Source organism: Myxine glutinosa, chromosome 6 (assembly GCF_964187855.1).
Source record: "Myxine glutinosa chromosome 6, kmMyxGlut1.1, whole genome shotgun sequence".
In the NCBI taxonomy this organism is placed as follows: domain Eukaryota; kingdom Metazoa; phylum Chordata; class Myxini; order Myxiniformes; family Myxinidae; genus Myxine; species Myxine glutinosa.
The window spans coordinates 97,134,149-97,157,471 of record NC_136266.1 but is presented as its reverse complement, the minus strand read 5'-3'; the positions used below and the strand labels follow the sequence as shown (position 1 = coordinate 97,157,471).

At 44.9% G+C, this 23,323-nt stretch overlaps 1 protein-coding gene across 3 annotated transcripts; it reads left to right on the top strand.

Annotated features, from left to right (window-relative positions):
• The first annotated feature begins 260 nt into the window (after positions 1 to 260).
• Positions 261 to 23,028, top strand: PES1 (pescadillo ribosomal biogenesis factor 1). 3 transcript variants are annotated; one of them, XM_078780183.1, is made up of 16 exons: positions 261 to 329; positions 643 to 752; positions 2,010 to 2,089; positions 7,706 to 7,859; positions 9,406 to 9,515; positions 9,770 to 9,941; positions 11,746 to 11,835; positions 11,948 to 12,064; positions 12,457 to 12,525; positions 15,224 to 15,316; positions 19,042 to 19,175; positions 19,465 to 19,590; positions 19,692 to 19,888; positions 20,076 to 20,236; positions 20,519 to 20,683; positions 22,879 to 23,028. In XM_078780183.1, the coding sequence occupies exons 2-16, from the start codon at positions 729 to 731 to the stop codon at positions 22,954 to 22,956; spliced, it is 1,770 nt and encodes a 589-aa protein (XP_078636309.1). In that variant the 5' UTR covers positions 261 to 329; positions 643 to 728; the 3' UTR covers positions 22,957 to 23,028. The 3 variants fall into 3 exon arrangements, with proteins under 3 accessions (XP_078636309.1, XP_067976629.1, XP_067976630.1); XM_068120528.2 differs by lacking the exon at positions 261 to 329 and adding an exon at positions 429 to 530; XM_068120529.2 differs by lacking the exon at positions 261 to 329 and having other exon boundaries at positions 477 to 752.
• The last annotated feature ends 295 nt before the right edge of the window (positions 23,029 to 23,323 follow it).

Below are 23,323 nucleotides of genomic sequence, written 5' to 3'. Positions count from 1 at the left end.
TTGCCGGCTACGACTACTACTAGTACTACTACTACTACTACTGGGGGGTTCTGTAGCACCTTCTGACTTCGGAAACCGCATATAGAGATAACAACCAACAACACACACAGTAAATGGGGAAATTTCCCAAATGGGCTAATGTGAAAAATACCAAATATTGTATTGAGAAAATGAAGTGCAAGTCGTTTATTACTATTTATGTGATCATGTAATGCGCATGTGTAAAGGGCAAACGCCCACTTCCTGTGCAAATTCCTTGTACGGCCATCGTGAATTATACACCGCCTAAGCTACCGCTATTCGACACGCTTCAGCCACGTATGAAAACCGTATGTATAAAACGAAAGATAAAATACAAATATAGATAAAAAGATTAAAATATATATATATATAGATAAAAACCGTATGTATCGTGTTGAGGATTTACCATTCGAGTAAAGTAATAATTAAAGAATAAAGAGTGCACTTCGTTTCCGGGAGTTTGAACCGCCGTACGACGTCACACGGACGCATCGCTTCACTATTGACGAGTACATGTTCAGTTTCGTTTTTGCGCTTTCTACACTGATATTTATTCCATTGTATTATTGGTTTTAAAGCTGTACATTAAAAGTGAACTGAAACTGTGTGTTTCAAACGAAGCTTAACAAGTCGGACAAGACGAGCACGTGGCTCTGCTTCCGCCCCCAAATCGCGGACGACACCGGACTGAGGAGTGAGGGTGAAGGATGGGAGGTCGACCCAAGAGGAAGGTGAGGGTTTGTCGTTTAGGGATAACAAGTGTTATTCAGTGGGTTTTCTGCCGAGGCCAAAATTCTGTTCAACTCTAACTGGTTATTGAAGATTTAGGTTTTGACAGAAAACACGTGCTGGTTGTAATTACTAATTGACAATTTGCGTAACGACGAACTGCAGGAATAACCCTGGTGATCAAATGTACGTTTTGTCGTCTTTGCCAAGATGGAAGTTTGAAATAATCTTTATCAATTTTTTTTTTGACCATTTGACGAGTGTGGCGTGTGGTGGTTTTGCGGGTCGGTGGGGTGGTTGGTGGTGTTACTGTTGGTGGGGTGGTTGTTGGGTTTTGATGGTGGAGATGGGGTGGAGGGAGAGAGGTGTTGGGTTATGTTGGAGCCAATGGGGTTCCCTGGGTGTTGGGATGGGGTTCCCTGGGTGTTGGGATGGGGTTCCCTGGGTGTTGGGATGGGGTTCCCTGGGTGTTGGGATGGGGTTCCCTGAGTGTTGGGATGGGGTTCCCTGGGTGTTGGGATGGGGTTCCCTGGGTGTTGGGATGGGGTTCCCTGAGTGTTGGGATGGGGTTCCCTGGGTGTTGGGATGGGGTTCCCTGGGTGTTGGGATGGGGTTCCCTGGGTGTTGGGATGGGGTTCCCTGGGTGTTGGGATGGGGTTCCCTGGGTGTTGGGATGGGGTTCCCTGGGTGTTGGGATGGGGTTCCCTGGGTGTTGGGATGGGGTTCCCTGGGTGTTGGGATGGGGTTCCCTGGGTGTTGGGATGGGGTTCCCTGGGTGTTGGGATGGGGTTCCCTGGGTGTGTGTTGTGATGGCCGTGCCGTGTGGAATGGGGATGGCGTGGTGTTCCGGGTGTTGGGATGGGTGGGTGTGCAGGGCTGTCCGCACTTTTCAAATATTTTTACGCTGAATAAAACGTTGGTGTATGAAAACCTTTAAGGCTGGGGGTATGGAGGACTCTTTGGCCATGGAGTTGGAGTGGGGTACCGTGGTTAATGAGATTGGGATGGTGATTTTTCTGTTAGCGGAAGGGAGGGAAGCAATTTGGCCAGGTCGGACACTGAACGACTCCTTGTGAAATGCACTGTGGGATGTTTAACGTCCATCGGTGACCAACGCTAGCGGATGGGTCACCCGGCTTAACGTCCACCCAGGGATGGTGCCTTCTGTGAAGCAATAAACACCCTGCCTGTGAAGTTTATTATTGATTTTGTGTATAACGTGAAACGTGACGCAACACGTGCTGTTTGTCTTCATCCAGTATGAACGAGGTGCTGCCACAGCCTACATCTCTCGGAACAGAGCGCGCAAGAAGCTGCAGCTGAGCCTCCCAGACTTCAGGTGTGAACTTCAGTCCATCTGTGCAAGCCGCGTCCCGTCCGTCCCGTCCCGTCCCGTCTGCATTGCTTTCAACAATGCACTGAAGCATAAAGTAGTCTTTCTTTTTCTACTGGTGATCTTTTCTGCCCTCATTAACCCTCCCCAAGCCCACCTTTTCCTTTCCCAATTTAATGTGTCGTCTTCCTCTCCCAACCCTCGTTACCGTTTCCTCCCCTGGTTTCCCCTTCTCTTCTTTTCGTCATGTTCTTGTGTTTGTGCTTGTATCCTGCTTGTGCCTCCCCTGTATATTCCTCCTCCCCCCCCCCAAATCCTCTCACTCTCATTCTTCCTCTTAATTTCCCTCTGTTGTTTACTCCCCTGTTGGTCGGTGTCCGGCTGGGCTACCATCTTGGTTTCTGTCGCACCACGAGATGGTGTATTAGGAGAGATGTATTGTATTGGAAGAGGTCAAAAAGTTGGAAGGAGGTTGTTGCAGCTCCAGGATTAACTCAGACAGGGAAATTAACTAGGAATTGGGGGGGGGGGGGGGGGGTTGGGGAGGGACAGTGGAGGTGGGGATTGACCTTGGCAGTGGTTGCGTTGAGCTGAGCGAATTGGCAGGGATTGATGGGATGCAGTTTGGGTTTATTTCAGGTTGGGGAACAAAAGCTGCTATCTTCATTCTTAAGCGGAGACAGGAAATACTTTTTTTTTTTTTTCTTTTTTTTTTTTTGAAGGGAGCATCGTTTTAATTGGGGGTTTTTGATCTGGAGAAAACGTATGATGAGGTATTTTGGGAGGTGGTGTATGAGTGTCTGAGGAAGAATGAGGTACCTAGTTGGAGTGATGTATGAGGGGTTTGCAAGTCTGTCGCAACTAGAATCGTTGCTCGGAGGTGTTTTAGATCAAGGTCGGTTTGCATCAATAGTTAGCGCTCTCGCTCAGTCCTTTGTTTGTGGTGATGTTGGATGCGTTGAGTGATGGGGAAAGGAGAGGGGCACCTTTGGAAATGCTTGCAGATGATTTTTGTGCTGTTATCAGACTGTAATGAGAGGCTTGCAGTGGATGATGATGCATGCAGTGGTTGCATGGCTGGAAAGTGGAGGACTGAGGATAAATGTGGAGAAAACAAAAGTAATGGTGAGAGAGAAAGGGAAGACAGGAAGTGGATATTTAGAATATGGTAGGAATAGTTAAAATAGGTGGGGAAATGAGAGTACCTGAGTTTTACTGTGTGTGTGGGTATCGAGGGAGGAGTTGCAGTGCAGGTGTGAGAGGGAGCAGGCATCGGGGGAAAGTAAGTGGAGGAGTTTTTCTGGGATGTCTGTGGTCAAAAGATTCCGTTTTGGCTGAGGGTGGCGATTTATACAAGGATGACGGTTCTCCTGTTTGGAGCAGAAGCTTGGACCTCAACTTTGGAATATGAGATATTTCCCCAGAGGATGTGGATGCTGAGAGCACATTTGGGGATCTCTCTTGGGGAAAGGAGTAGGGATGACTATATCAGGAAGTAGGAGTAAGGGATATTAATGGGACATCCATTTGGGTTGATTGAGGGCAAGTGCTCAGGAGGGAGGCTTTTGATATGGATGAAATTGACAGGAGAAGGGAGCAGAACAAAATTGAGGTGGAAGGAGTTGCTGGAAAGGGACATTAGAGAGATGGGTGTGCAGAGTGAAGATGCTCAAGATAGAGAGGTGTGGAGAAGGAAAACCTGTGCGGCTGATCCAACAGGAATGTGGGATTCATTGGGACCATTAAGGTTGCAGTAGATGGTGTTTGTTTAGCGTACTAATCGTGATTGTGATTATTACGTAAAAACTAATCCTCACGATTCAACGTGAATGATAATAGTTGCAAGTTTTTTATATGTGGAAAGAGAACGCCTGGTGGGAATAACTGAACAAATTCGACATTCAGCATGAAATTTGCCTCCTGACCACGATGTGGCATGCGACCGTCAGTGATGCGATTCATTTTTATTTCGGCCTTTGTTTGGATTAAAATTGGATTCTTTCAAAGCGGTGAAGCCGCTTCAATAATTGGCTGTCTGTCAAAAAGGAAGAAGAAGAAGAACCTTTCTAACCACAGTGTTGGATTCTCATGGGTTCTAAAGGGTGGTTCTGCAGGGTCTGAAAGGGTAATTCTTGAGGGTCCGAAAGGGTAATTCGTAAGGGTCCGAAAGTGTAATTGTCCCCCATCGCACCGCGGAGCGAAAGGGGGACTATGGTTTTCCCCTCCTTCCGTCCGTGCGTGTGGACGTGCGTGCATGCGTAAGCGAAGGACCGAATTCTAATTTGGTGTGTGGGTGCAACCCATATGGTTGGGTCCATCCAGGCATATGGAAGAACCCTATTGAAAATTAGGTCGCCACGTCAAAATCCAAGATGGCCGCCGCCATGTATGTCTGAACCTTGTGAGCGGAATATCTTGAAAAATAAGCGAAATACGAACTTCTAATCTGGTGTGTGGGTGTATCTAGGCATAAGGAAGAAAGCTATTGAAAATTGGGTCGCCATGTCAAAATCCAAGATGGCCACCACCATATATATGTCTGAACATTGTGAGCAAAATATCTTGAAAACTAAACGAACGACTAACTTCTAATCTGGTGTGTGGGTGTATCTACGCATAAGGAAGAACGCTATTGAAAATTGGGTCGCCATGTCAAAATCCAAGATGGCCACCTTGCGTCTTCCACTTTATCAACTCGCATCACTTCACCAACGGGGGACCTAGGCGTAACGCTTGTTCTAGAGCGTCCGAAAGGGTAATTCCAAAGGGTCCGAAAGGGTAATTCTAGAGGGCCCGAAAGTGTAATTCTAGAGGGTCCGAAAGTGTAATTCTAGAGGGTCCGGAAGTGTAATTCTAGAGGGTCCGAAAGTGTAATTCTAGAGGGTCCGAAAGTGTAATTCTAGAGGGTCCGAAAGTGTAATTCTAGAGGGTCCGAAAGTGTAATTCTAGAGGGCCCGAAAGTGTAATTCTAGAGGGTCCGAAAGTGTAATTCTAGAGGGTCCGGAAGTGTAATTCTAGAGGGTCCGGAAGTGTAATTCTAGAGGGCCCGAAAGTGTAATTCTCGAGGGTCCGAAAGTGTAATTCTAGAGGGTCCGAAAGTGTAATTCTAGAGGATCCGAAAGTGTAATTCTAGAGGATCCGAAAGTGTAATTCTAGAGGGCCCGAAAGTGTAATTCTCGAGGGTCCGAAAGTGTAATTCTGGAGGGTCCTAAAGTGTAATTCTGGAGGGTCCGAAAGTGTAATTCTGGAGGGTCCGAAAGTGTAATTTTGGAGGGTCCGAAAGTGTAATTCTGGAGTGTCCGAAAGTGTAATTCTGGAGGGTCCGAAAGTGTAATTCTGGAGTGTCCGAAAGTGTAATTCTGGAGCGTCCGAAAGTGTAATTCTGGAGGGTCCGAAAGTGTAATTTTGGAGGGTCCGAAAGTGTAATTCTGGAGTGTCCGAAAGTGTAATTCTGGAGGGTCCGAAAGTGTAATTCTGGAGTGTCCGAAAGTGTAATTCTAGAGGGTCCTAAAGTGTAATTCTAGAGGATCCGAAAGTGTAATTCTAGAGGATCCGAAAGTGTAATTCTAGAGGGCCCGAAAGTGTAATTCTAGAGGATCCGAAAGTGTAATTCTAGAGGATCCGAAAGTGTAATTCTAGAGGATCCGAAAGTGTAATTCTAGAGGGTCCGAAAGTGTAATTCTAGAGGATCCGAAAGTGTAATTCTAGAGGGCCCGAAAGTGTAATTGTCGAGGGTCCGGAAGTGTAATTCTAGAGGGTCTGAAAGTGTAATTCTAGAGGGTCCAAAAGTGTAATTCTAGAGGGTCCGGAAGTGTAATTCTAGAGGGTCTGAAAGTGTAATTCTAGAGGATCCGAAAGTGTAATTCTGGAGGGTCCTAAAGTGTAATTCTGGAGTGTCCGAAAGTGTAATTCTGGAGTGTCCGAAAGTGTAATTCTGGAGTGTCCGAAAGTGTAATTCTGGAGTGTCCGAAAGTGTAATTCTGGAGGGTCCGAAAGTGTAATTCTGGAGGGTCCTAAAGTGTAATTCTGGAGTGTCCGAAAGTGTAATTCTGGAGGGTCCGAAAGTGTAATTCTGGAGTGTCCGAAAGTGTAATTCTGGAGGGTCCTAAAGTGTAATTCTAGAGGATCCGAAAGTGTAATTCTAGAGGATCCGAAAGTGTAATTCTGGAGCGTCCGAAAGTGTAATTCTAGAGGATCCGAAAGTAATTCTAGAGGGTCCTAAAGTGTAATTCTAGAGGATCCGAAAGTGTAATTCTAGAGGATCCGAAAGTGTAATTCTAGAGGGCCCGAAAGTGTAATTCTAGAGGATCCGAAAGTGTAATTCTAGAGGATCCGAAAGTGTAATTCTAGAGGATCCGAAAGTGTAATTCTAGAGGGTCCGAAAGTGTAATTCTAGAGGATCCGAAAGTGTAATTCTAGAGGGCCCGAAAGTGTAATTGTCGAGGGTCCGGAAGTGTAATTCTAGAGGGTCTGAAAGTGTAATTCTAGAGGGTCCAAAAGTGTAATTCTAGAGGGTCCGGAAGTGTAATTCTAGAGGGTCTGAAAGTGTAATTCTAGAGGATCCGAAAGTGTAATTCTAGAGGGTCTGAAAGTGTAATTCTAGAGGATCCGAAAGTGTAATTCTGGAGGGTCCTAAAGTGTAATTCTGGAGGGTCCTAAAGTGTAATTCTGGAGGGTCCGAAAGTGTAATTCTGGAGGGTCCGAAAGTGTAATTCTGGAGGGTCCGAAAGTGTAATTCTGGAGGGTCCTAAAGTGTAATTCTGGAGGGTCCTAAAGTGTAATTCTGGAGGGTCCTAAAGTGTAATTCTGGAGGGTCCTAAAGTGTAATTCTGGAGGGTCCGAAAGTGTAATTCTGGAGTGTCCGAAAGTGTAATTCTGGAGGGTCCGAAAGTGTAATTCTGGAGGGTCCGAAAGTGTAATTCTGGAGGGTCCGAAAGTGTAATTCTGGAGGGTCCGAAAGTGTAATTCTGGAGGGTCCGAAAGTGTAATTCTGGAGTGTCCGAAAGTGTAATTCTGGAGGGTCCGAAAGTGTAATTCTGGAGGGTCCGAAAGTGTAATTCTGGAGGGTCCGAAAGTGTAATTCTGGAGGGTCCGAAAGTGTAATTCTGGAGGGTCCTAAAGTGTAATTCTGGAGGGTCCGAAAGTGTAATTCTGGAGGGTACGAAAGTGTAATTCTGGAGGGTCCGAAAGTGTAATTCTGGAGGGTACGAAAGTGTAATTCTGGAGGGTCCGAAAGTGTAATTGTAGAGGGTCCGAAAGGGTAATTCTCGAGGGTCCGAAAGGGTAATTCTAGAGGGTCCGAAAGGGTAATTGTCGAGGGTCTGAAAGGGTTTTGTTCGTTTCTTGGCTTTGCCTATTTAATATTTAAAATGCCAAGCTGAACCGCTTCCTTCTGACACGGGTGCGATTTTCATTGTGATTTGTTTTTTTTTCCCTGGGGAAAACCATCATCTATGTGTTCATGAAGATGTTTTGAGTACTGTATTGTATTTTTATCTTTTGGATTGTTCAAAATGTTTTGCCAATTATTTCAGGAATTTTAACTTGATCTTTCAGATTGAGTGAGCGACCTTCGCAGTGTGAGCCTGACCGCTGTAATTAGATTGTTGCTGCCATTTGCAGGCGGTTGTGCATCTTGAAGGGGATATATCCCCATGACCCTTCAAACAAGAAGGCAGCCCGAAAGGGGGGCCAATGCCCTCAAACGTTCTACTTGGCCAAGGACATCCGTTTCCTCTTGCATGAGCCGATAGTAAATCGCTTTCGCGAGTACAAGGTGAGCCATGAATGGTCCTGTGGCAAGAGGAAGGGGCAAGCTGGATGCAGAACTTGATGTAAATTGTTCATTTCCAAAATGCATTTTGTCCTTATTTAAATATTTATACTTGTAGATTTATGGGTTACGTTTAGTGATTCTTTTTCTTCCTTCCACCACTACATTGTCTTGCCTCCTACAGTGAAAGGAGATGCATTGTTCTTTCTTTCTTTCATTTGTCTTTCTTTTTCGATCCAACATTTACGATCGCAAACATATCCTCTTCAGGTTTGGCTTGAGTGAGGAGTTACCTGGTTTAATATGCCCAGATCCTTGTAAAAACTTGCACTTCCTCTTTTTGCTCTGTTCACCCCATCATTGACCCCTGATCATCTTCCATCTGCTTGGAAGTCTGTTCACATCACCGCATTACATAAGCAAGGTGGAAAAAAAACCGATCTGCTTAACTCTAATCATCATCAAGGTCATGGAATAAATCATCACAGTTGATATGAAATCCTTCCTTTTCTCCAATGGCCTCATCTCAGGTCATCAATTTGGATTCAGACCCGATCACTCTACTTTGGACTTGCTGCTTCTGCTCTCCAATGAATGGATGGATGCCCTCGATGTTAGACGATATCAGGACCATCTCTCCAGACAACCCTAACAATATTTGATACAGAATGGGATCCCGCCTTACTCTCGAAACTCTCTGCCTATGGCATCCAAGGCCAACTTCACACATGATTTACTGACTTCCTTTACTCTTTTAGCCAACATGTGGCTCTCAACAGAATCCTTTTATTTCCTTTTACTGATGAGGCTGGAGTGTATCCAAGGTAGTGTTCTGGGCCCAGTGCTATTTTTAATCTTCATCAACGATCTCTGGAAAATCCTCTTTATCTAATTGCTGATCACTCCACCCTCTGCTGTGACATCCCTCATCCTTCAAACACACAGGCTGCAGCCTCATCCCTCTCTTCAGGCCTTGATAATATCACAAGCTGATCAAACACTCAGAATATGTCTTTCGAACCTGACGAATCTCTACACTTCTGGAAAGGCCGTCTGTCGAACCCTTTCATCGACTTTCTTAATCCTTTTGAAGAAGTTCAGTCATTCAAACTTTTGGGCCCCACCATCAGTCCCTCCATCTGTTGGTCAAACCACATTTCTAAGTTGCCATCCAAAGTCAGCCTCCATCATAATATAAAGCCTTTCCTTGGCTATCTGAACGTTTTACTTGCAAGGCCTTCATCCACAGCTTGATGGAATACTGCTCTCCCCTTTGGCCTGGCTCCCCTGATTCACACCTTGCTCTGCTTGATGCCATGGAAACCAAGGCCTTCAATATCATTGAAATCTCGCACGGTTAAGTTCAATCTCTGGACCTATCACATTCACATTGCAGACAGGCTTGTCGTCTCTGTATCCCCTTCTTCCTTTCTGGTCTTGCACCTTCTGCTCTTTCCATGCTCTGTCCCACAAGTTCTAGGTGGGGAGACGATGTCTGCGGTTCCAGTTTACTTTTATTTTTATTTTATTTATATTTGTTGCACGCTAGGTTTTTGTTCGGAAATTGCGCAAAGCATACGGGAAGGCAGAATGGGGAACTGTGGATCACATGCGGGACAACAAACCAAACTACACATTGGAGCACATCGTTAAAGAGCGGTGGGTTTGTGCAATTGTCACCTTGATATGTGCGTTCGCTGTTTTGGATGTTGCTTACAATCACCAAATATCTCATGAAGCCTTGCACTGGGCCTCCATGTCCCCCACACTTCTGCCCTCCACCCCCACCCCATCCCCAGTTTAAAACTACAATATATATATATATATATATATATATATATATATATATATATATATATATATATATATATATATATAATGTGTGTGTGTGTGTGTGTGTTTTTTCTCCTCAGATATCCAACGTTTGTGGATGCAGTCAGAGATATGGATGATGCTCTCTCAATGTGTTCCCTCTTCTCGACGTTCCCACGCTCCGGTCGCTGCCACGTTTCCTCTGTGCAACTCTGTCGGCGTTTGACTGTCGAGTTCATGCATTATGTGATTGCAGCTCATGCCATGCGCAAGGTGACTAGTTTTGTCAATTCGGGGATCATGACCGATCCATTTTGATTTGATGTACTGTTACGGATTCGTCACTTCCGCTGGGGTGGTTTTCACCCACTGGACATGTTTCTGATATTATAATAACCACCTTTAGAGGCCATTTTCCCCGCAAAGCGGGGGTTGGCCTTTTTTGGGAACCGTGGTTGTTGTTGTTTTTTTGGTCCCCTTTTTGAAGCAATGTTTTACGGCCGGATGCCCTTCCTGACGCCAACCCTTTTTGCCGCCTTTAACGACAAACCGGGAATTACCAGTGAACTGGTACTCAATTAGCCGACCTCGGAAGGATGACAGGCTGAGTCAACCCCCCTGGCGTTAATTCAGCGATCGACCTGGATTCGAACCCAGGATCCTAGGATCCTAAGCCGGCACCCTAGTCGCTAGCCCAACACCAGGGCTGTTTCTGATATTATGTATTATTATTATTATTATTCTCAAAAGGTTTAGTATTCAGGAACAGCTATCTAAAGTTTTAAAAGGTTAACGTAAAATGAGACAGGAAATCGGATCGTGACCCGGAAGAAAAGGCGTTGAAGAAGAGGACGGCGTGAGGACAGTGAAACGACGCGGTCTAAAAAAGCTCCATACCTACCGTGGTCGAGCGTACATGGCGAGTGGACTTTGAGTCCTTGAAAGGAAGTTCGTGCGATAGGTGATATCGCCGGAGTATTGTGGAGCCTGCGTAGTCGGGTATCGGCATTGGGATTCTGGAGAATCCTTGCCAAGAAGCTCCGGCTCGAGTGAGAGCCGTCCGCCATTTCGCCCCGCGCGCTACCTTCATCGGAAAAGGTTTTTGTCGCGTCGGCTGGGCTTATCCTCCGGTGGTTTGCCGGGGACGGCTGTGCAATAAAGCGGTGTTTGAGGAGTACACGGCGATTTGCTGATTGAACGGCAAACGTGTACGTCAGCGTGCGTCTTTGGAGATTTTCCATTCTACCGCGAGTTTGCTGGGTGTTGGACCACGTGACTTCGGTGTCGCTTCGACCGCCTACGCCTCAATTGATCTGGATCGGACATGGTTCCAACGATCGCTGGAGCGAATCAACTTCGCCTTGGAGGGTTATAGAGACATTGAGGAGGGCTCGGTTCCATTTCCTGGGAGTGCCGTGAGTTTGGGGTTAAGTTACTAGATAAGGTGGTACCATCTTAAGATATTGATTGTAGGGTTGATTACTATTATTGTTGTATCGTGATTCCTGTGTGCTCTTTAATATAGTCTTTGGTTGTGGATAACTCATGGTGTGGTTTCCCTATCGATTTTGACACGGAATAACATATATATATATATATATATATATATCTTTCTGCCGGGGTTCCTCTCGGGGTACGGAGGTTACCGAGACCAGGAGATTGTAGAGGACTCCGTAACAGAACCACACTCTTTATGGAGCGATGGTGTTGCCAAAGCAGTTTCCTGGCATGGGTTATACTGGGTGGTTTGCCATTGCTTCCTCGTGATTTATCCGAGCTCTTTCCTTTTAAATGCTGCGTACCAAGCAAGGAAGCCGCACGTACCATATTTTAATTTATTTTGGTACGACTCGGCTGGGGTTTGAACCGCCGACATCCCAGAGTCAGAGTGGACGCTCTTAACTTATTATGCCACTGAGTCTGGTCCTGTTATCCATAGTTTCCTATTAAAAATGGGAAAACGAATAATTGTTTGTTGTTGCTTTTTGTGGACCAGTTATGTGATGTGCAACTGAGTATTGATTTTTTTACCATCCTACTTGGCCAATTTCCAAACCCCTTCCGCCACTTCTTTCAGGTGTTCCTATCGATAAAGGGGATCTACTACCAAGCTGAAATTCAAGGACAGGAAATCACCTGGGTGGTTCCTTACACGTTCAGTCATAACGTGAGTACAGTACTTTCGCCTTCCACGCCACATCACCGCAGCGTGCTCACATTGGTCGAGAGTTTGACAAGATGTCATGGTTTGAGCATTGAATGCATATTGTGTTTTGCAGCACGCCACTGATGTGGATTACCGTGTCATGGCCACGTTCAACGACTTCTACACAACCCTCCTGGGCTTCATTAACTTCCGCCTCTACCAGTCTTTGAACCTCACTTACCCTCCCAAGGTGAGCTCGAACCCAGCCATTGTCAGTTGTGGCCCGTATGCAGAGAACTCTTAAATTGGCTCTAAGTGTGCTTTGTCCGGACGGTGACAGTGCAGCCTGGAGGTATTGAGCACAGGCCTGCTTTAATCCAAGTTCGTAACGACATTAGAGTTGCATATCGCAGACGCTGCAGTGTCACGTTGTGTTCACTTCGTTCCCAGCTAAAATGAAGGAGCCACTTTTGCATCTCGTGAAAGGATTACAGAATGGGATACTTACTTACCAGCTGGGGTAAAGCCACACAATGAGGGACGACATTTAATTTCGGGACATTTCGCTTCCCACCGCCACCACTTTTGCTCCACGGCTCATGGCTCTTCCAATGTTGTCGGTTTCTCTTCAATCCCCTACAGATGGAAGTTGTGGACAATCAAGTTGGTGGTGAAGTGGATTATGCTTTGGAGAATGAGGAGCTCATGGAGGTAAGTAATCTGCTGGAGAAGCATATATCTGGGGAAACAAAAATGAAAAACGATTTGCCACCACCGCCATGCACTGATTGGTCATTTGGACGGAAACACCATATACCCACTTTGACAGGATATCTTGCACGAATGTACGATTGTTGAATTAGGGCATTATGTTGGGTACGGCTCGCCCCTTGTGGTATTGGGAGTTGCATGAATATTAATGGATGCATGATCAACCGGAAAAGATGAAGCGTGCCCGTTGGTGACGTGTACGAGCTGGGCAAGAAGTGGAGAAGGAGACGCCATTAAAATGTTGAGTTGAAGAACCTGCGTGTGGGCTGTCATTGTTATACAACGCCCCTCCACCCCCCCCCCCCTCCTTCTTCCGCCTCCATGTGCCATCTGTAATTGCATTATGAGTTTGTATCACGTGGCGCCAACAGTCGGGTTCTTCAATGTTTGCCACACATTGTATGTACAACAAAACCAAAACATGGAGTTTTATTTTTGAACTCTACTCTGTAAAAACCTGGACTGTAGTTTGAGCTTTTTAATCGATATTGATCATAGCTCAAGTCAATGTTAGGCTTTAAGTTTCCTTCAAACATTTTCTTTCTACCTCCACCACCGAAGGTGGAAGGAGGTTGTTTTCACGTCTGTCTGACTTTTTGTCTGTGAGTAGGATATCTCAAAAAGTTGTGGACGGATTCGGACAAAATTTGGTGGACAAGGTTGGGTGTGTGACAAGAACGAAATGATTAGATTTTGGTGAAGATCCCGATATGATAATTTTTTTACTGGTTCTTCATTGTGAGAGAGGGCCAAAAACGATATAATAGCACGATGTTTCAAAAAGTTGTGGACGAATTATGACAACTTGGTGGATGAGTTGAGTCGGTGACAAGAACGAGCCATTAGCTTTTGATTAAGGTGCGGATGCAGATCCATTTTGGCGGTGGAATACCACCTTTAGAGGCCATTTTTCCCCGCAAAGCGGGGGTTGGCCTTTTTCGGGGACCGTGGTTGTTGTTGTTTTTCGGTCCCCTTTTGAAGCAATGTTTTACGGCCGGATGCCCTTCCTGCCGCCAACCCTTTTTGTCACCTTTTACGACAAACAGGGAATTGCCAGTGAACTGGTACTCAATTTGCCGACCTCGGAAGGATGACAGGCTGAGTCAACCCCCCTGGCGTTAATTCAGCGATCGACCGGGATTCGAACCCAGGATCCTAGGATCCTAAGCAGGCACCCTAACCGCTAGCCCAACACCAGGGTTAGAAAACGACCAGGGTGGAATAGAAAACGTAAACCTGACGCTGTGGAAACCAAGACCTTTAGGATTATTGGAATCTCCCACAATGAAGCTGAGTCTATGGGTCTTTCACTTGACCATCGCAGACAGGTCGGTGGTCTCTGTCTTCTACCGCCTTCTTTCTGGTCTCTGTTCTTTCCGTGCTTTGTCTCGCTCCATGTTTCTGCTGGGAGCACACGGCCCACAATCAACCCCCTTCTAATGAAACGAACTAAATCCAGTATCACTGCTCACCTCCACTCAATTGTTCCTATTTTTTTTTCCTTCCAGTGGAATCGACTTCCACATCCTCTTCAACCTCATTCTTCCGTTCAGGTCGTCAAGACAGCTGTTCACCACCGTCTTAGTGGTCACCTCGATGCAAAACCATGATCTTTTGTACCCTTGTTAACCCCAACCCCTCCTCCTTCTAATTTTCCAGTTATCTCTCCTTGGCGTTTCCTTTTGTATTCATCTTGTCCACCCCATTCATGCGTGTTTTGCGTCCTGATCCATTCAGTGTACTAACTCTTCCACAACACTGGACTATGTATACAAAAAAAAAAAATGTTCAGCCTCGCAGAGGTATGCGCTATACTGAGCGTCGTGCTATTTAGCTACATAGTTTTAATTTTGGGGGGAAATAGTCATCCGTTCTGTTGCTCGGATTAGCCAAGTTGTATTGTAATCACTAAGGGATTTATTTTTATGCCTCCGTTGACGAAGTCGCCGGATGCATTGTTTTCAGGGTGTCCATCCGGCTGTCCGTCCGTGATAGGTTTTCGTTCCTGCGATAACTTGAGAACGGCTAAGGGGATCTTAGTCAAACTTTGTGCAGGTATGTATAATGAGGTAAAGATGAACTGATTAGATTTTGGGCTCACGGGGTCAAAGGCCAAAGGTCAGAGGTCATGTTAGGTTAAAAATCCTGTTACCACGATAACTTGTGAACCAGTGATGGGATTCTGACCAAACTTGGTACACTTATGTAGAATGATGTAAACATGAATTGATTAGATTTTGGGGTCAAGAGGTCAGAGGTCATGTCAGGTAAAAATGTGATAACTTGAGAACAGCTGAATGGATTTAAATCAAACTTGGTACAAGTATTATAATGATGTAATAATGTGGGCGGAGGCATATCGGTCGATGTCGTGCCGTCGAAGAGTGTCGTTCTAGTTTGTTTTTAAATAGCCTTCCCAGCACTGGCTGTTGGGGAGCTAAAATATGTGTACGAGAGGCAGTTGCTCTAAAGGTGGTGATTGGTGTGGTTGGAGCCCGCAAAAAAATGTTGGCTATTGGTATTTTAATGAGTGGTGTGTTTGATGTCTGATGACTATTTTATTTTACATTCAATGCCTTGCACAATCTGTTTTGACTCTCACCCTTGACTCCGTTTCCTCCGTCCCACTGTGACCCAGCGCCTGGCAGGCCTTTCTGGGGACGTGGTGCGTGTGGTGGCAGCAGATGCCGGCAATGAGGAGGCAGAGTTGGACGAGTTTCCAGTGGAAGGGGTGAGGATGGTTTTGGATTCATCACGTTGACAAAAGCAAATGTAAAGACGTTGCAAAAGATAAAATTGTATTACGATGCTCCTTTTTTTTCTCTTTTTTTTTTTTTGTATACAAGATCGAGGCTCGTGAAAGAGCAAACATTCATCGCACAAAAAGTCAAACCGACACATAAAACAAAATAAGTGGAGCGGTAGACAAGATTCGGAGAGAGGAGGAAGGACACAAACACAACATTTGAGAGCAGGGACATCGAGAGAACTGTGGGAGGGAGAGGGCTTGGGGGGAGGTGGGAGAGGTATAAAACATATGGCAAGGACTTCCAGGAAAGAAGTTGGAATTTCAAAAAAGTGGATCTGGGGTGAATTAGTGGGGGTAGAAAAGATCAAGGTTTTGGATGGGGGAAGATAAGAGGATGGGGTTGGTGAACAGCTGTTTTAAAGACCTGTAGGGAGGAGTGGGATTGAAGGGAGTGGGGGAGTTTGTTCCAGAGGTAGGAGAAAAGGGGAATGAAAGAGTGAAGGTGAGCAGAGAGCATAGATTTTGGCAGTTTAACCATGAGGGTGGCTGGCAAATCTTGTGCGACCTGTAGGAATATTTGGGGGACAGAGCACAGAGAGAGCTGGGGGAGCAAGGCCGGAGAGGAGTCTGTAGAAGACAGAAAGACCACCAACCTGCCTGCGGTGAGTGAGTGAAAGGCCCTCGGAGTTAGCTTCATCGCAGGAGATTCCAATGATTCTGAAAGCTTTGGTTTCAACAGCGTGAAGCTGAGCTAGGTGTGAGGCAGGAGCACCAGCCCAGAGGAGAGAACAGTATTCCATTGAGCTGCGGATGAAAGCCTTGTATGTGGTGAGGAGCTCAGATGTGCCAAGGAAGGACTTCGCACGACGGAGATGCCCAGTCGGCGACTGGCTTTGGAGGCCAGCTTGGAAATGTGGTTTTCCCAAGAAAGATCATGGCAGATGGTGAGACCCAAAAGCTTGAGCGACAGAACTTCTTGGAGAGGATTGTTGAGAAAGTAGATGGGAGAGTTTTCCAGTCGGTCTCTTCGGAGAGACATAGTAAGAGTGTGAGATTTGTCAGGATTGAAAGACATGTTCCACTTGTTTGACCAGTCTGTAATTTTGTCCATGTCTGCAGAGAGTGAGGAGGCTGCAGACTGCCGATCTGAGGGAGAGGAATGGAGCAGCAGAGAGTGGAGTCATCAGCAAAGAGGTAGAGAGGATTTTCAAGAGAGTCGGAGAGATCATTGATGAAGACCAGAAAAAGCACAGGGCCCAGAACTATGGACGAAGGCCTTTGTAGGCTATGAGATTGTCAAGGAATGGTGTAGAATGACAGAGGGTGCCCATTTTGTGTGCCTTTTGGAGGTGGTCAGGCAAGGATATGTCATTGCTGATGGTGAGGCCTAGTAGTTCAAGAAACTGAACCTTTTTTTTTTTTGTCACCCGTCGCACCGCGGAGAGAAAGGGGGACTATGGTTTTCCCCTCCGTCCGTGTGTGCATCCGTGCGTGTATGTTTGCGTGCGTGCGTTGAACCTTGAGCGGAATATCTTGAAAAATAAATGAACTAACTTCTAATCCGGTGTGTGGGTGTATCTACGCATAAGGAAGAATGCTGTTGAAAATTGGGTCGGCATGTAAAAATCCAAGATGGCCGCCACCATATATGTCTGAACCTTGTGAGCGAAATATCTTGAAAAATAAACGAACTACTAACTTCTAATCTGGTGTGTGAGTGTATCTACGCATAAGGAAGAACGCTATTGAAAATTGGGTCGCCACGTCAAAATCCAAGATGGCCGCCACCATATATGTCTGAACCTTGTGAGCGGAATATCTTGAAAAATAAACCAACTGCTCGCTTCTAATCTAGTGCACGACTATCTTGGCATAAGGAAGAACGCTATTGAAAATTGGGTCGCCACGTCAAAATCCAAGATGGCCGCCACCATATATCTCTGAACCTTGTGAGCGGAATATCTTGAAAAATAAACGAACTACTAACTTCTAATCTGGTGTGTGGGTGTGTCTCCCACCCACTCGCAAATATTATCGACTCTTCCATGTTTCCTGCGTCTTCCACTTTGTCAACTCGCATCACTTCACCGACGGGGGACCTAGGCGTAACGCTCGTTTGAAATTGTATTTTTTTTTTTCTTTCTTTTTTTTCTTTTCATAGATGAGCTTATGCAACCAGCATCATGTCAAAGAAGAGATGTAAGCTTGTTCACAGTGAGAGTATGCAGTCATCTACATCAACACCTGATACTATTGACTGGACCCAATGTGCTCTGTACCAAGAAAATTGTAACGCAACACTTCAGTGTCCTGCAAATGTTAAACTGACAGATGTTGGAGCTGGTTATGAGAGACTGGGTGAGAATTTGGCAAATCTCTATGATCTTGGTGAGACGCCAGTACCAGTAGACAGACTTATGCCAGCTTGATGAAGGTGATGGCTTTGCAGCAACCCTGTCGAGAAATCTTGCTCCATGGCATGCATCATGTTGCTTGTTCTTCCAGTCGATTTAGATTACAAGGAACTTCTACAGCTATAAGTGAGGCAGGAGGAGGCCCTGATATGCGTCGACAGGCGACACGTACAGACAGACCTCCCCATTTTGCATATGTTTCTTTTGTGACAAAACTGGAACAAACCTTCTCCATGAAGCTGTCTTGGCGAGCTAAGCAACATGCACTCAAACTACAAGATCAAAAACTAATAGCACAACTTAGCTTTGGTGACGTAGTGGCACAGGAGGCCAAATATCATTGTCGGTGCCGAGTGAAGTTGTGCATTTGGTGCTTTTACCACAAAACCCACAATTCATATAAATTGTCACCTATCTGCCACACTATATTCCCCACAACTTTGCTTGTAATTGGAAGCAACCTAACTGGTTTGGAATAGAGAGGATCTGTTTTAGAAACTATAATTTGAAAACGATACATAAACTATGTAAAGTAAATAAAATGGTACATTTAAGTTTTAGAAATAAAAAAAAGCAGCCCTGGTGTTGGTCTAGTGGCTAGGGTGCCGGCTTAGGATCCTAGGATCCTGGGTTCGAATCCCGGTCGATCGCTGAATTAACGCCAGGGGGGTTGACTCAGCCTGTCATCCTTCCGAGGTCGGCTAATTGAGTACCAGTTCACTGGTAATTCCCTGTTTGTCGTTAAAGGCGGCAAAAAGGGTTGGCGTCAGGAAGGGCATCCGGCCGTAAAACATTGCTTCAAAAAGGGGACCAAAAAAAACAACAACAACCACGGTTCCCGAAAAAGGCCAACCCCCGCTTGCGGGGAAAAATGGCCTCTAAAGGTGGTTATTTTTATTTTTTTTACTTAAGTTAAATTGCACACTGAATATGACAGTCATGTGCAAATTATGTGAAGTGTCATAATGGCCCTGAGGTTGTTTTGCTGTCGTATTAGACTATTTATTTTTTGTTGGAACTGAGACTTGCATAGTGTGCTGCCTTTACTTTTCTGCTGCTAAAACTAATTTGCATGTTGGTTGCATGACAAGTCACCTGACACGTTAAAGACATTCTGTAACGATATTTTAGATGCAAGTGGCCTAGTAAGCCAAGCAGGTTTGGTAGCAAAACTTTGTAAAATGCTGCAGCGTGATCACTTGAGCCCAAACCCACCTTGACCCTCTTTTTATTTTATTTTTTATCTGTCTTTGTTCAATTCAATCAATGTGTTTAATATGCAAAATTCTGCAGGATGATGAAGGCACAGAGGGGAAGAAGAGAAAAGAGGAAGCACAAAGGTTGCAGAATTTGCAGAACCTGTTTGATGGACTCAAGTTCTTCCTCAATCGAGAAGTTCCGCGAGAACCGCTTGCGTTCATTATCCGGTAACAGGAAGAAGAAGAAAAAAGTTTCCCCCATATTTTCATGTTACTAACTCAAAAACTATTTCAAATTGTCGGTGGAAATTGTTTGTATGAAAAACAAATACCAATTCAATAAACAAAACAGATGTGCATATAATTTAAAAAGACTGCCTTTGTTGACATAGTATCAGCAGAAGCAAAAAAAATAGGATTTTTGCATTTCATCACTGGAAGAAGAAATGATTTGCAATTGTCCAAGATGTTCCATGTTTGAGATGTGTGGCTGTAGTGTAAAGAAGATGCTCCGCAGGTGTTTTGGTGGGCTGGTGTCGTGGGAACCCACAGTGTGCATCGGTGCCACGTTTGGCGTTTCAGACGAGACCGTCACTCACCAAGTTGTTGACCGGCCTATGGTTGAGCGCACATTCATTAACAGGTGCCGTATAGGTCTCCTGCTCCTTCGATATTTGTCCTCTACCACATGGTCCATCACCCTCCCCCAAAAACGATCTCGTCTTCATTCTCTGCCCTGCACAGGACCTATGTGCAGCCTCAATGGCTCTTTGACTGTGTGAATGCTCGCATGCTCCTGCCAACTGCGGATTACCTACCTGGTGCCCAGCTCCCACCCCACATATCTCCGTTCATGAAGGAGGGACAGGGCGAGTACGAACCACCTGAACAGCTGCGACTCCGTGCTTTGCAGCGTGGAGAACAGATGGGTCAACCCACTGGTATGTGAAACCAATTATCGGTGTGGGTTGGTTTATTCGAAGGATAAAGCAAAGTATGAAGTTAGGAGAAAAAGAATTATCAGATTAGGTGAGTCGGAGTCGGGGTCGGAGTCTGGAAAGGTAAGGAAGATGAAGGTGCAAGATGGAAATTGATAGCTCGGTCTGTTTTTTTTTTTTTTTTTTTAAGTGGAGAAAACTATGGAGAAGGAGGAAGAGGAAGAAACTGATGGAGAACAGGTGGATTCAGAAGATGGAAGAGGTTCAGATAGTGGCCATGAGGAGATGGAAGAAGAGGAGAAGGAAGAAGAGAATAAGCTGCAGGAGATTGAAGAGAAGATGCAGAAGAAGGTGAGGCATAAACACTTCTACTCCATGGTCCACAGGATCACTTAGTTTTATTGATATTTTCATCGAGGCCACCAGACAAATTGCGAAAATATTTACAATAAAATACAATGACTTAAAACGATGAATTGAAGCAATATTCAATAACATAGCAATACAATTCTTATCATACACAACACTTTGGGGCTTTTATATTTATTTTTAACCATTACCACAATCAGAGTTTTTGTTTATTTATTTTTGGAATCTGATTTGGTGTTGGAATTGTTTGTGTTCCACTTGCAGCGAAAGGTCCGCGTGACAGCAGGGCGGGTAAAGGAGCAGAATGAGGAACGGGTGGCAGCAGAGCAGGCACTGGAGGAGAAGCGCCTCGCCCTCATGGCAATGCGCAAAAAAGATCGACACCTGTACAGCAAGATCATGTACGGGCGGCGGAAGAAGGAGCGAGAGGTGAGTTTCCTGCAAGCTTAAACCTCCCTGTGCTTTTAAATCTTCTAGTCCCTGTCTTGAACTCGTGTATAAAGCTCATTTGAAGTCACGTGATTTATTGAGCTAAAACTTGTTAATTGATCTTTATTCTGCCAAGTGAAGTGGATGTGAGATTGAAGCCATTTATTCCTGATATGTGAAACACCTGGCAACCCATGCCTGCAGAAAAACTTTTTGGAAAGCCGGCCACACTTTCCATCCAATTATCATTACCTCCACCACCGAAGGTGGATGGAGGTTATGTTTTCACCCCTGTCTGTTTGTCTGTTTGTGAATCAAGATATCTCAAAAGGCTGTGGACATATTTGGAGGAAATTTGGTGGAGAGATAGCATATGTAACAAGGACGAAATGATTCGATTTTGGTGAAGATCCGGTTTTGGATCCAGCTCGTCGAATTTTTAATGTGATTCTTCACCATTGGGAGATAGGGCCAAAAACTATACATAGCAGGATATCTCAAAAAGTTGGAGACGGATTTGGACGAAACTTGGTGGAGAGGTTGTGTGTGTGACAAGGACGAATCGATTCGATTTTGGTGAAGATCTGAATATGGATTTGAATACGAGAGTTATTTAATTATCAAGTGATTCTTACCATTGAGAGATCGGACAAAAAGCGATATAGAACGTGATGTTTAAAAAAAAACGTTATGGGCGAGTTGTTTAGGTGACAAGCTGATTCAATTTTGGTTCAGGTCCCAATCCAGACCTGGCCCATCAGTGGGATACAAAACATAAACTGGTGGGCCTAGCAGAGGTATGCGCTCTACTGAGTGCTCTTAAAGTTTAAATTTGTTGAAAGTTCTCCATGGTAGGTGCTCCTCTGTTGAAAGTTTCATCTCAATCACTTAAGTGGTTGCAAAGGAAACATATTTAAAAGTGAATATATGTGAAAAAGTGAGCCTCATCTGACATTCCACAACATGCTCAAGTATGGTTGGGGCCTACTACTAGTATATATATATATATATATATATATATATATATATATATATATATATATATACACACACACACACACACACACACACACACACACACACACACACACACACACACACACACACACACACACAGTGTTCATAATGGCTCGTCAGAAACCATGTCGGTATTGCATTCCCCATTGAGGCTCAGACAAATCTGTTGATAATCTTGCAAGAAGCATTTTCCCACAAGCGAGCAAGGATAGGGTCAGATCTCACTTCTTAACCTGCCATCTTTGCTTTTATGCGAGTCATGCCACTTCCTACTTGGCAACGTTGACGAGGTCTTATTATGCTTCCGGAAGGGAAGCATCAAGTGTTTGTGTAATCTTGGTTTCCATGCTGTCTCACTTTTTGAAGATTATAAAAGGTTGTTTTCATTATGCGCAGAATTTCAAGTGCAACCAATTGGCTTATGTTACGAGTTTGCTCTATCGAGAACCATCAGCAATCTTCAATCACAGCCCTCTAGTGTAGGCTCAACGTTGCACATGCTCTCGATTTAAATAGAGACAAAATGGTCTTTTAATCAATTGAAATTTAAATAGATTGAAACTCAAGTTAAGAACAATGCAGCACTTTGGTTCTCAATGGACTCTGTCTCAGCTGAGGCATTGACCTTCAGATGGCCGTATTTGAAAGTTCATGTCGTCGACAAAATTGTGGTGTTCAAGATCCATCTTGACTGTGAACAGCTGATTACTTGGATTTGGACCATACCGCTTGTATTCCACTCTTGAAGCTCCAGATGTTCTCCCCACACCCAACCAGCAATATATTTGTGTTCGTTGATCACAGGTTGTTGTCTTGCTTTCTCCTCCATCTTCAAGTTTTAATTTGTACTTTTATTCTGTTGTATGCCAGGTGAATAATAACGATTTACTCAAGTGGTTTGCGACACAATTTATTGGAACAATTGATTCGATTGTGCAAATATCCAAACTGGAATCGCTCAATAAGGAATGCAGTCAAATTGACATCTGGTATCCCTCCATCCCTCAATCACCCACGCCAACCATTCTGGAACCCTCCTCCCCTTCTATCCCACCCTTTCCCTTTATTCTCCTTCACTGTACCGTCCTTCACACCCCCCCCCCCCCCCTCTATTGCCACAGCACAACCCACACTTCCCCCCTTAAATAGTTAATTCACCTCCTACCTCCTTCCCACAGGCAAACAAGCTTGCTGTGAAACGGAAGGCCTACGAGGATACTTTGAAAGCAGCCAAGAAAGGGAAAAAGAGAAGATAGGATTTTCTGAAGCAATTGACTTTTATCTTTCGTTTTGTTGAAATAGATTTAATAAATTTTCAGCGGATTTGAGCTCTTATTTTTAGATCTCATCTTGATTCTGAGATGTACTTATAAAATGGGTTGTGGTGACCAAATGTCTGTCCATCTGATCAACTGTGCATTATTTTTCGTTGCTACTCCACCCTTATGACCCAGCTGATTGTTCTGAAACTTGGCACATGAATATGAGAGAGGCCTGCCAAATCACTTGCTTCAGTTTTGGATCATAGGGGACTCCCAGGGGGTTTAACCCCTAAACTCCATATCCCCTAATCATCCCTTATTTTACCATCCATCGATTGCTCGGAAACCCACCACAGCCCTT